The 14,447-nt window shown below is 37.9% G+C and overlaps 1 protein-coding gene across 1 annotated transcript in view; it reads left to right on the plus strand.

The window, feature by feature from the left end:
• Positions 1–368: 368 nt before the first annotated feature.
• LOC133647020 (transmembrane and coiled-coil domain protein 3-like) overlaps positions 369–14,447 on the plus strand; it is a 52,170-nt gene continuing 38,091 nt past the window's right edge. Inside the window, exon 1 of the mRNA XM_062043060.1 lies at positions 369–775. Coding sequence (XP_061899044.1) covers positions 695–775 — 81 coding nt within the window. The 5' untranslated portion in view covers positions 369–694. The remainder of the gene's footprint in view (positions 776–14,447) is intronic.

Here is a 14,447-nt window from a genome sequence, read left to right on the forward strand (position 1 = left end):
CAAACAAACAAAAAAAACATTTCACTGCTTGACTTTTATTTTGAAAAGTTTTAAAATTACACACAATTAACAAATTAAAGGCAACATCAGAAAGTCATCCAATGTTCAAAAACAAACTAAAAAAATGTCACTGCTTGACTTTTATTTTGAAAAGTTTTAAAATGATACACAATTAACAAATTAAAGGCACAATCAGAAAATCATCCAATGGTCAAAAACAATTTCAGTGCTTGACATTTATTTTGAAAAGTTTTAAAATGATACACAATTAACAAATTAAAGGCAACATCAGAAAGTCATCCAATTGTCAAAAACAAAAATTTCAATGCTTGACTTTTATTTTGAAAAGTTTTAAAATGACACACAAGGTCATACAGTTCAAAAACAAATAAACAAAACAAAACAAAAATGTCACTATCGGCCCTGCAATTTCCGCGGTTTCGGTTCGACGTCCAGTATCACCCAGTACGCATCCCCGCGGCCCTCAGTATCGACACAGTCGACATGTGTGTCGATCCGCCCAGCTCGTATTAGTGTGTAGCGAGCGGAGCAATGTTGGCTAGTTGTGTGGGTTGTGTTCGACACGCCAGGAGGCGAGAAAGGGACGAAGACGCCGACAAATGAAAGAATGACGGACGACATGTGACGACTCACTTGTCCTTTTGACGACGAGGCGCGGGGGAGATTGTTACAAATGTATTGTACGATGCCCGGCGCCACCGTGTCCGTGCGGAGTTTGTCCGAAGAGGAGAAACACCTCAACGGCAACAGGATGGTGAGTAACTTACACCTTTTCACGCTACACAACAACACTACACGGTAACCCTGAACGCAACACAGCAACCCTGAACGCAACACAGCAACCCTGAACGCAACACAACAACCCTGAACGCAACACAGCAACCCTGAACGCAACGCTACATGTTGAAATAATAGTTCATATAAGACTCCTTTGGTGACGACACGGTGCCCCTTCAAAATAAAACATCCTACCGGAAGCAGTTCAACTCATGTTGGAGTTTTGGTTGTTTTTGCTTTTAACACAATTACGACTATTTATTATTTTTAAATGTTTAGTTGTGTGAATGCTCCAAAATATGATTTTGTACACCAAAATTCATGTATTTATTTAACTTCTTTTTCTCCAGATTTTGGTGTGTTCTACCTTTGGTGTGTTCTACCTTCTGCATTTTTCAAACCGTTCCAACTTCAAACTGTTCAGCCTATTTCCCTTGACAAATTCCAAAAATTCCCTAATTTCCCAGAATTCCAGTTTTTCCGGGACATTTTTCCCCATTCAAAATGAATTGGCCACTTTTCAAGCTTCCGCCATTTCCACAACAAACCATTCCACCATTCTGGAAATTCAAGCTATTATTTTTCAAAGTTCAAAAAAATTCCAGGATTTTTTTCAGAATTCCTGGTTTTCGAAAGCTCTATTTCCACCCTTTTTTTCTGGCGACTACTCCTTCCACATTTGTCAACCAACTTCAATCGTTTCACCGTCAAAACATTCCTCTTAATCGGGACAAAAAACAAAGTTGCTTTTTGAACCGGAAAAATTCCCGGTTTTCCAGGATTTCCATAATACCATTTCTCAATTCAACATGTTACTACTACAACATTTCTCGACCGATTGAAAAAATTCCAACACCAACCATTTCAACTCATTCAAACATTCAAGTTTTTTACCATTAAAAAAAAAATAAAAATAAATAAATTACCAAAATTCCAGGAATTCTATATTACCATTTCTCAATTCAACATGTTACTACTTCAACATTTCTCGACCGATTGAAAAAATTCCAACACCAACCATTTCAACTCATTCAAACATTCAAGTTTTTTACCATTAAAAAAAAAATTAAAATAAAAATAAATTACCAAAATTCCAGGAATTCCATATTACCATTTCTCAATTCAACATGTTACTACTTCAACATTTCTCGACCGATTGGAAAAATTCCAACACCAACCATTTCAACTCATTCAAACATTCAAGTTTTTTACCATTAAAAAAAAAAATTAAAATAAAAATAAATTACCAAAATTCCAGGAATTCCATATTACCATTTCTCAACTTAACATGTTACTACTTCAACATTTCTCGACCGATTGGAAAAATTCCAACACCAACCATTTCAACTCATTCAAACATTCAAGTTTTTTACCATTAAAAAAATAAAATAAAATAAAAATAAATTACCAAAATTCCAGGAATTCCATATTACCATTTCTCAATTCAACATGTTACTACTTCAACATTTCTCGACCGATTGGAAAAATGTCAACACCAACCATTTCAACTCATTCAGACCATTCAAGGTTTTTTTTTACCATTTTCAAAAAAATTCCAGGAATTCCATAATACCATTCCTCAATTCAACATGTTACTACTTCAACATTTCTCCACCATTTGAAAAATTCCAACACCAACCATTTCAACTCATACAGATCATTCAAGTATTTTTAAACCATTTTCAAAAAAATTCCAGGAATTCCATAATACCATTTCTCAATTCAACATGTTACTACTTCAACATTTCTCCACCGATTTTGAAAAATTCCAACACCAACCATTTCAACTCATTCAGACCATTCATGTTTTTTACCATTTTCAAAAAATTCCTGAAATTCCAGGAATTCTATAATACCATTTCTCAATTCAACATGTTACTACTTCAACATTTGCCCCCCGATTTGAAAAATTCCAACACCAACCATTTCAACTCATTCAGAACATTCAAGGTTTTTTTTTTACTATTTTCCAAAAAAATCCCCAAATTCCAGGAATTCCATAATAGCATTTCTCAATTCAAAATTGAGAATTCAAAAATTCCAACACCAACCATTTCAACTAATTCAGACCATTCAAGTTTTTTTTTTACCATTTTCAAAAAAATTCCCGAAATTCCAGGAATTCCATAATACCATTTCTCAATTCAACATGTTACTACTTCAACATTTCTCCACCGATTTGAAAAATTCCAACACCAACAATTTCAACTCATTCAGACCATTCAAGTTTTTTTTTACCATTTTCAAAATAAATCCCGAAATTCCAGGAATTCCATAATACCATTTCTCAATTCAACATGTTACTACTTCAACATTTCTCCACCGATTTGAAAAATTCCAACACCAACCATTTCAACTCATTAGACCATTCATGTTATTTACCATTTTCAAAAAATTCCTGAAATTCCAGGAATTCTATAATACCATTTCTCAACTCAACATGTTACTACTTCAACATTTGCCCCCCGATTTGAAAAATTCCAACACCAACCATTTCAACTCATTCAGAACATTCAAGGTTTTTTTTTGCTATTTTCCAAAAAAATCCCCAAATTCCAGGAATTCCATAATACCATTTCTCAATTCAAAATTGAGAATTCAAAAATTCCAACACCAACCATTTCAACTCATTCAGACCTTTCAAGTTTTTTTTTACCATTTTCAAAAAAATTCCCGAAATTCCAGGAATTCCATAATACCGTTTCTCAATTCAACATGTTACTACTTCAACATTTCTCCACCGATTTGAAAAATTCCCACACCAACCATTTCAACTCATTCAGACCATTCAAGTTTTTTACCATTTTCAAAAAAATTCCAGCTTTTCCCGAAATTCCCATTGAAATCAATGAGACATTCTTCAAAGTTCCACAACTCCCACATTTTTCATGTGATTCAAACTGTTCCAACTTCAAAATGTTTAGCCTGTTCGGGAAATGTGTGCTCTACTTCAACAATTCTAAAAAAAATTCCAGGATTTCAGTTCAACTTCACCATTGTAGCATTCACACGCAACTCCTTTAGGAATTGCCTCATCTAGTTACTATTCAAACACTACAAAGTTACCTTTGTAGTGTTTGAATAGTAACTAGATGAGGCATTTCCTGAAGGAATTGCGTGTGAACGTTAACACTGTCGCAACATTTACAGAGATACAAATGCAAAACAAAGCAACTGTGGAGATGCATGATTTGTTGTTTGGGTCTCCATTTGATGTTTTTAGTTTTTGAAAAAACAAACATGCAGTTACTTTGTAGTAGATAAATAAATGTATAAAACACGCAGTATTTATATGTTGAAATATGCTAGGTTTTAGTCCAAAAAACTGTAAAAATTGCATTTTATTTTGGTTGTAGATGAAAATAAATACCAAATAAAACGAATGTGATGATACATGCTTTGTTCTTAGTTTTTGGACCAAAACATACTAAGTAGAACATTTAAAAGTGTCATTTTGACTTTATTTGTATCTTCAAATGTTGGTCATTTGTAGTTAAAAACAAAACAAAACAACAGTGGAAATGCATGATTTGTTGTTTGGGTCTCCATTTTATTGTAGCCTTCAAAGTCTCTAAAACTTCAAAACCATCAATGTTTTATATACACACTGCAAGCATATATATAATGTAGTAACAGACACCTTCATAACAATATGTAATATGTACAATATACACACTGCAAGTATATATATAATGTAGTAACAGACACCTTCATAACAATATGTAATATGTACAATATACACACTGCAAGTATATATATATATAATGTAGTAACAGACACCTTCATAACAATATGTAATATGTACAATATACACACTGCAAGTATATATATAATGTAGTAACAGACACCTTCATAACAATATGTAATATGTACAATATACACACTGCAAGTATATATATAATGTAGTAACAGACACCTTCATAACAATATGCAATATGTACAATATACACACTGCAAGTATATATATAATGTAGTACCAGACACCTTCATAACAATATGTAATATGTACAATATACACACTGCAAGTATATATATATATAATGTAGTAATAGACACCTTCATAACAATATGTCATATGTACAATATACACACTGCAAGTATATATATATAATGTAGGAACAGACACCTTCATAACAATATGTAATATGTACAATATACACACTGCAAGTATATATATAATGTAGTAACAGACACCTTCATAACAATATGTAATATGTACAATATACACACTGCAAGTATATATATAATGTAGTAACAGACACCTTCATAACAATATGTAATATGTACAATATACACACTGCAAGTATATATATAATGTAGTAACAGACTCCTTCATAACAATATGTAATATGTACTATATACACACTGCAAGTATATATATAATGTAGTAACAGACACCTTCATAACAATATGTAAAATGTTCAATATTTACCGTATTTTGGTCATGTTATGCACAGCCGGAACTAATTTTTCGGCGCATTTATTTCCGTTTCCATAGCAGCGCACATTCTGACTTCCTGCAAGAAATTTGTCCCTGCTCCCGGAATCAAACGCGAGTGTGTTTTCTAATCACGACAAACTTGGTAACAGACAACGAAGACGTCCAATTTTTGGACAAATGAGGATTTACAACCTTATCTTTTTTGAAGCTGAATATACGGAGGATGAACCGCCGCTTATAGAAGCGGGCAGGAAGAATGGGAGCCATTACCTCCCTGCTTGGCACTCAGCATCAAGGGTTGGAATTGGGGGTTAAATCAGCAAAAATTATTCCCGGGCGCGGCCACCGCTCCTGCTCACTGCTCCCCTCAAGGGTGATCAAGGGTGATGGGTCAAACGCAGAGAATAATTCCGCCACACCTCGTGTGTGCGTGTGACAATCAAACTTAACATGCAACTTCTACTGAAATTGCCTCATGTCGTTGACGTAGGAAAACTACTTCAAAACAAAGGTTTGTAGCGTGTTATTGTTTTGAAAATCACTTGGAAGCTGTGACCGTATGATTTGTCACGCTCTGCAGTCTTGTGTGGAATCTCCCGGACTCTTTTGTTTCAGTCTGGAAGAATGTCATCATCATCATCACATAACAGGTTGTTAGCATTAGTCAGGGGAATGTTAATGAGATTTTAGCTGCAAGTATTTTCCGTAAAAGGAAACAGAAATTGAAGGGTGTATATACAAACTCATTTTAGATCGTGGAGAAAAATCTACTCCCAAGTGGGCCGGACCGGTAAAATCACGGCACGATAACTTGATTTAACGTAATTTTCCCTCGCTTCTCGGCGTGCGTTTAAGAGCGCACTGCTGTGTTTAGATGGAGACAGGTGTGGACAATATGAGAAAACTATTTGATGTTGCTTCTATTTTCTCAATACAGCGTCCTTCAGCTACTGTCTTGCAGGAAGTATTCTTTCGTAAAAGGAAACAGAAAGGCATACTTGATTATTTCTATTATGACACTCGTAGATGTACTCCAGGGGTGTATATGCAAACTCATTTTAGATCGTGGAGAAAAATCTACTCCCGAGTGGGCCGGACCGGGAAAATCACGGCACGATAACTTGATTTAACGTAATTTTCCCTCGCTTCTCGGCGTCCGTTTGAGAGCGCATTGCTGTGTTTAGATGGAGACAGGTGTGGACAATATTGGAGACACACTAAAAGCATACGGCGAAAGAAGAAAACTATTTGATGTTGCTTTCATTTTCTCAATACAGTGTCCTTCAGCTGCTGTGTTGCAGGAAGTATTTTTTCGTAAAAGGAAACAGAAAGGCATACTTGATTATATCTATTATGACACTCGTAGATGTACTCCAGGGGCGTATATCCAAACTCATTTTAGATCGTGGAGAAAAATCTACTCCCGAGTGGGCCGGACCGGTAAAATCACGGCACGATAACTTGATTTAACGTCATTTTCCCTCGCTTCTCGGCGTCCGTTTAAGAGCGCATTGCTGTGTTTAGATGGAGACAGGTGTGGACAATATTGGAGACACACTAAAAGTATACGGCGAAAGAAGAAAACTATTTGATGTTGCTTTTATTTTCTCAATACAGCGTCTTTCAGCTACTGTGTTGCAGGAAGTATTTTTTCGTAAAAGGAAACAGAAAGGCATACTTGATTATTTCTATTATGACACTCGTAGATGTACTCCAGGGGCGTATATCCAAACTCATTTTAGATCGTAGAGAAAAATCTACTCCCAAGTGGGCCGGACCGGTAAAATCACGGCACGATAATTTGGTTTAACATAATTTTCCCTCGCTTCTCGGCGTGCGTTTAAGAGCGCGTTGTTGTGTTTAGATGGAGACAGGTGTGGACAATATTAGAGACACTTGCCCCCACACTAAAAGTATAAGGCGAAAGGAGAAAACTATTTGATGTTGCTTCTATTTTCTCAATACAGCGTCCTTCAGCTACTGTGTTGCAGGAAGTCTTTTTCGTAAAAGGAGACAGAAAAACATACTTGATTATTTCTATTATGACACTCGTAGATGTACTCCAGGGGTGTATATGCAAACTCATTTTAGATCGTGGAGAAAAATCTACTCCCAAGTGGGCCGGACTGGTAAAATCACGGCACGATAACTTGATTTAACGTAATTTTCTCTCGCTTCTCGGCGTGCGTTTAAGAGCGCACTGCTGTGTTTAGATGGAGACAGGTGTGGACAATATTGGAGACACACTAAAAGTATACAGCGAAAGGAGAAAACTATTTGATGTTGCTTTTATTTTCTCAATACAGCGTCCTTCAGCTACTGTGTTGCAGGAAGTATTTTTTCGTAAAAGGAAACAGAAAGGCATACTTGAATATTTCTATTATGACACTCGTAGATGTACTCCAGGGGTGTATATGCAAACTCATTTAAGATTGTGGAGAAAAATCTACTCCCAAGTGGGCCGGACTGGTAAAATCACAGCACGATAACTTGATTTAACGTAATTTTCTCTCGCTTCTCGGCGTGCGTTTAAGAGCGCACTGCTATGTTTAGATGGAGACAGGTGTGGACAATATTGGAGACACACTAAAAGTATACAGCGAAAGGAGAAAACTATTTGATGTTGCTTTTATTTTCTCAATACAGCGTCTTTCAGCTACTGTGTTGTAGGAAGTATTTTTTCGTAAAAGGAAACAGAAAGGCATACTTGATTATTTCTATTATGACACTCGTAGATGTACTCCAGGGGTGTACATCCAAACTCATTTTAGATCGTGGAGAAAAATCTACTCCCAAGTGGGCCGGACTGGTAAAATCACAGCACGATAACTTGATTTAACGTAATTTTCCCTCGCTTCTCGGCGTGCGTTTAAGAGCGCACTGCTGTGTTTAGATGGAGACAGGTGTGGACAATATTGGAGACACACTAAAAGTATACAGCGAAAGGAGAAAACTATTTGATGTTGCTTCTATTTTCTCAATACAGCGTCCTTCAGCTACTGTCTTGCAGGAAGTATTCTTTCGTAAAAGGAAACAGAAAGGCATACTTGATTATTTCTATTATGACACTCGTAGATGTACTCCAGGGGTGTATATGCAAACTCATTTTAGATCGTGGAGAAAAATCTATTCCCAAGTGGGCCAGACCGGTAAAATCACGGCACGATAACTTGATTTAACGTAATTTTCTCTTGCTTCTCGGCGTGCGTTTAAGAGCGCACTGCTGTGTTTAGATGGAGACAGGTGTGGACAATATTGGAGACACACTAAAAGTATACAGCGAAAGGAGAAAACTATTTGATGTTGCTTTTATTTTCTCAATACAGCGTCCTTCAGCTACTGTGTTGCAGGAAGTATTTTTCGTAAAAGGAAACCGAAAGGCATACTTGATTATATCTATTATGACACTCGTAGATGTACTCCAGGGGCGTATATGCAAGCTCATTTTAGATCGTGGAGAAAAATCTACTCCCAAGTGGGCCGGACCGGTAAAATCACGGCACGATAATTTGGTTTAACGTAATTTTCCCTCGCTTCTCGGCGTGCGTTTAAGAGCGCGTTGTTGTGTTTAGATGGAGACAGGTGTGGACAATATTAGAGACACTTGTCCCCACACTAAAAGTATAAGGCGAAAGGAGAAAACTATTTGATGTTGCTTCTATTTTCTCAATACAGCGTCCTTCAGCTGCTGTGTTGCAGGAAGTCTTTTTCGTAAAAGGAGACAGAAAGGCATACTTGATTATATCTATTATGACACTCGTAGATGTACTCCAGAGGTGTATATCCAAACTCATTTTAGATCGTAGAGAAAAATCTACTCCCAAGTGGGCCGGACCGGTAAAATCACGGCACGATAACTTGGTTTAACGTAATTTTCCCTCGCTTCTCGGCGTGCGTTTAAGAGCGCACTACTGTGTTTAGATGGAGACAGGTGTGGACAATATTGGAGACACACTAAAAGTATACAGCGAAAGGAGAAAACTATTTGATGTTGCTTTTATTTTCTCAATACAGCGTCCTTCAGCTGCTGTGTTGCAGGAAGTATTTTTCGTAAAAGGAAACAGAAAGGCATACTTGATTATTTCTATTATGACACTCGTAGATGTACTCCATGGGTGTATATGCAAACTCATTTTAGATCGTGGAGAAAAATCTACTCCCAAGTGGGCCGGACCAGTAAAATCACGGCACGATAACTTGATTTAACGTAATTTTCCCTCGCTTCTCGGCGTCCGTTTAAGAGCGCATTGCTGTGTTTAGATGGAGACAGGTGTGGACAATATTGGAGACACACTAAAAGTATACAGCGAAAGGAGAAAACTATTTGATGTTGCTTTTATTTTCTCAATACAGCGTCCTTCAGCTACTGTCTTGCAGGAAGTATTTTTTCGTAAAAGGAAACAGAAAGGCATACTTGATTATTTCTAATATGACACTCGTAGATGTACTCCATGGGTGTATATGCAAACTCATTTTAGATCGTGGAGAAAAATCTACTCCCGAGTGGGCCGGACCGGTAAAATCACGGCACGATAACTTGATTTAACGTAATTTTCTCTCGCTTCTCGGCGTGCGTTTAAGAGCGCACTGCTGTGTTTAGATGGAGACAGGTGTGGACAATATTGGAGACACACTAAAAGTATACAGCGAAAGGAGAAAACTATTTGATGTTGCTTTTATTTTCTCAATACAGCGTCCTTCAGCTGCTGTGTTGCAGGAAGTATTTTTCGTAAAAGGAAACCGAAAGGCATACTTGATTATATCTATTATGACACTCGTAGATGTACTCCACGGGTGTATATCCAAACTCATTTTAGATCGTGGAGAAAAATCTACTCCCAAGTGGGCCGGACCGGTAAAATCACAGCACCATAACTTGGTTTAACGTAATTTTCCCTCGCTTCTCGGCGTGCGTTTAAGAGCGCACTGCTGTGTTTAGATGGAGACAGGTGTGGACAATATTAGAGACACTTGTCCCCACACTAAAAGTATAAGGCGAAAGGAGAAAACTATTTGATGTTGCTTCTATTTTCTCAATACAGCGTCCTTCAGCTGCTGTGTTGCAGGAAGTCTTTTTCGTAAAAGGAGACAGAAAAACATACTTGATTATTTCTATTATGACACTCGTAGATGTACTCCAGGGGTGTATATCCAAACTCATTTTAGATCGTGGAGAAAAATCTACTCCCGAGTGGGCCGGACCGGTAAAATCACGGCACGATAACTTGGTTTAACGTAATTTTCCCTCGCTTCTCGGCGTGCGCTTAAGAGCGCACTGCTGTGTTTAGATGGAGACAGGTGTGGACAATATTGGAGACACACTAAAAGTATACAGCGAAAGGAGAAAACTATTTGATGTTGCTTTTATTTTCTCAATACAGCGTCCTTCAGCTACTGTCTGGCAGGAAGTATTTTTTCGTAAAAGGAAACAGAAAGGCATACTTGATTATTTCCAATATGACACTCGTAGATGTACTCCAGGGGTGTATATCCAAACTCATTTTAGATCGTGGAGAAAAATCTACTCCCGAGTGGGCCGGACCGGTAAAATCACGGCACGATAACTTGGTTTAACGTCATTTTCTCTCGCTTCTCGGCGTGCGTTTAAGAGCGCACTGCTGTGTTTAGATGGAGACAGGTGTGGACAATATTGGAGACACACTAAAAGTATACAGCGAAAGGTAAAATCACGGCACGATAACTTCAAAATAAAGACAACTTTAGATTGTTTTCTTTGTTTAAAAATAGAACAAGCACATTCTGAAATTGTACAAATCATAATGTTGTTGGGTTTCTTTTACAATTACCTGTTGCGGTTAATAGTGTATATACTTCATTTGTCGTTATTTATATTTTCTGAATAAATTATGTGATAATGTTTATCAGTCAACTCATTGGTGTTCATTTTCAATCTATTAAGATAAAATAATTATATCAAACTCAAATTACAGGATGTTATTTATGTAGTTTGATCATTTTCCTCGACTGATGTACTAACATCATGTGGTTTATTTTGTACATATGTAGCATCATCTACAAGGATACAAATAATTGCTATTGCGACATCCAGTGGACACATTTAGAACAGCGGTTTCTTTCATTAAAAAATTTCAGATTTATTTTTATACTTAGCAAACTCATCCCGCGGACCAGATAAAACCTGTTCGCAGGCCTTATCCGGCCCTCGGGCTGTACATTTGACACCCCTGATTTACTATTTATGAATGTCAGGGTTTTTGGGTCACTAGCTGTGTTTCCATTGCAGTTTTTCGCACAATAAAAAGCGATATTTTTTAAATTTTTTGACGAAATAGCTACTTGTCGGTGTTTTGCGGTTTGTGCCGTAACTTTCATAAAAACTTATGATTCAGGGCTCGAATTTAACCACGGCAACCGTTTCCATGGTTTTGGAGCTGTGATTCAGGGCTCGAATTTAACCACGGCAACCGCCGTCGTCATTTGCCGTAAGCCCTAAAAACTTGACCAACATCGGTGGCAAGAACATGCCGTGACCGCCCTCGACTTTTTACTTGTTAATGGTAACGGTAAACAATATAATGATAATTCGCAATACATTTCCGGACGGTTAGTATTACCGTCTAATTTTTTCATTACCGAAAACCCGTCATTTATTAATGCAATTTAGGCAACACCAAGTCAGCCGCGTGCGCACTAGCGTCGTTTGGCTTGATAATCATGGCGGACTAACTGCACTGACTTTGCTCGGGAGAGTTCCCCTTGGAGGAAATAAACGGAGCCAAGCGCTTGGTTTAACGTCATTTTTTCCCTTGCTTCTCGGCGTGCGTTTAAGCGTGCACTGCTGTGTTTAGATCAGTGTTTTTCAACCACTGTGCCGCGGCACACTAGTGTGCCGTGAGATATTGTCTGGTGTGCCGTGGGAAATTATGCAACTTCACCTAATTTCTCCCAAAAATATTTTTGGCAAATCAATAGTTAGTATCTGCCAATAATGTGCCGTTGCTTAGTGTCTGTGCTGTGTAAAACTCTGCAGGGTAACCACGTAATACTCCATTTCAGTAGGTGGCAGCATTGCTTTGTAAAAGTCGGAATGTGTCGGGTGAGACGAGGATGGTTTGTTGTGATCCTGATATGCAGACCACAGTGGGAGGCAGGGTGCAGGTAAAAGGGGTATGTGATGCTTAAACCCAAAATGAACGAAAGGAAAAGGCTATGCAAAAACAAAAGTCAAACTGAACAGGCTACAAAGTAAACAGAGACAGAATGCTGGACGACAGCAAAAACTTACGGCATCCACAAAGTACATCCGTACGTGACATGACAATCAACGATGTCCACACAAAGAAGGATAGCAACAACGTAAATAGCCTTGCTTGCTAACACAAAGCAGGTGCGCGGAATAGCGCTCAAAGGAAGACATGAAGCCACTACAGGAAAACACCGGCAAAACAGGAAGGGCCACCAAAATAAGCAAGACAAGAACTAAAGCACTACACACGGGAAGACACCAACACACTCAAAATAAGACACGACGACTTGGTGGAGTTAAGTTTTTTAAAGTTTTCTGCTGGTGGTGTGCCTCCGGATTTTTTTTATGACAAAAATGGACCTTGCCTCAAAAAAGGTTGAAAAACACTGGTTTAGATGGAGACAGGTGTGGACAATATTGGAGACACTTGTCCCCACACTAAAAGTATACAGCGGATGGAGAAAACTATTTGATGTTGCTTCTATTTTCCCAATACAGCGTCCTTCAGCTACTGTGTTGCAGGAAGTACTGCCTTAAAAAACGTAATGGGATTTTACATTTTTCTATGAACGATAAAACACTGAATATTGACAAAATATGAACGTCGACCTATTTTACAATCAAGTGAAACGCAACAAAAATGCAACAAACAGTGAAATATGAACGCAAAGGGTACAAAATAAACCCACCTACAATCTGACATAGCTGATATTTGCCAGGGATCAAATAAATAAATAATAAATGGGTTATACGTGTATAGCGCTTTTCTACCTTCAAGGTACTCAAAGCGCTTTGACACTATTTCCACATTCACCCATTGTATTTATTTATGTAAAAAAAAAAAAAAAAAAAAATTTTTTTTTTTTTTTTTTTTTTACATAAATAAATACAATCATGTGTGCTTACGGACTGTATCCCTGCAGACTGTATTGATCTATATTGATATATAATGTATATATTGTGTTTTTTATGCTGATTTAATAAAAAAAAAATAAAAAAAATAAAAAATATATATATATATATTTTTTTTTAAATTTCTTGTGCCGCTTGTGAATTGTACCGGTCCGCGGCCCGGTGGTTGGGGACCACTGCTATAGATCACTAAGCTTTAGAACTTTGTTGTGAAAATCTCCTTCCTCGTCTGTGGAAACGCTTCCCGCCCACACTGCTTGGTGCCTCGTCTGAGCTGCTGTGACGTAGATGACCATAGTAACTAATTAGATTACCATAGTAACTGGTATATCATCCATGAGCGCAGATTCCAACCATTGAAATACTTAGTATAGTTGAAGACTTCCGGTCATTAGAAAACATGACTGCACATCATAATGGCAGCTACACTTTCCATCTTAAAGATCTACTGAAAGCCACTACTAGCGACCACGCAGTCTGATAGTTTATACATCAATGATGAAATCTTAACATTGCAACACATGCCAATACGGCCGGGTTAACTTATAAAGTGCAATTTTAAATTTCCCGGGGAACTTCCGGTTCAAAACGCCTTTGGAGGATGACGTATGCGCGTGACGTCGCGAGGTCAACGGAAGTGTTTGGACCCTATTGGATACAATACACAAAGCTCTGTTTTCTTCGACAAAATTCCACAGTATTCTGGACATCTGTGTTGGTGAATCTTTTGCGATTTGTTTAATGAACAATGGAGATAGCAAAGAAGAACGTTGTAGGTGGGATCGGTGTATTAGCGGCTGGCTGCAGCAACACAAACAGGAGGACTTTGTTGGATAGCAGACGCTAGCGCCGGCGACCTCACCTTGACTTCCTACGTCTCCGGGCCGCCGCCCGCATCGTCGATCGCTGGTGTTGATGAGCAGATGAGGGCTGGCTGGCGTAGGTGGAGCGCTAATGTTTTTATCATAGCTCTGACGAGGTCCCGTTGCTAAGTTAGCGTCGTTAGAAACAGCATTGCTAGGCTCCGACAGGCAGCACAGCATTAACCGTGTATTTACATGTCCAGTG

Source organism: Entelurus aequoreus, linkage group LG03 (assembly GCF_033978785.1).
Source record: "Entelurus aequoreus isolate RoL-2023_Sb linkage group LG03, RoL_Eaeq_v1.1, whole genome shotgun sequence".
NCBI lineage: Eukaryota > Metazoa > Chordata > Actinopteri > Syngnathiformes > Syngnathidae > Entelurus > Entelurus aequoreus.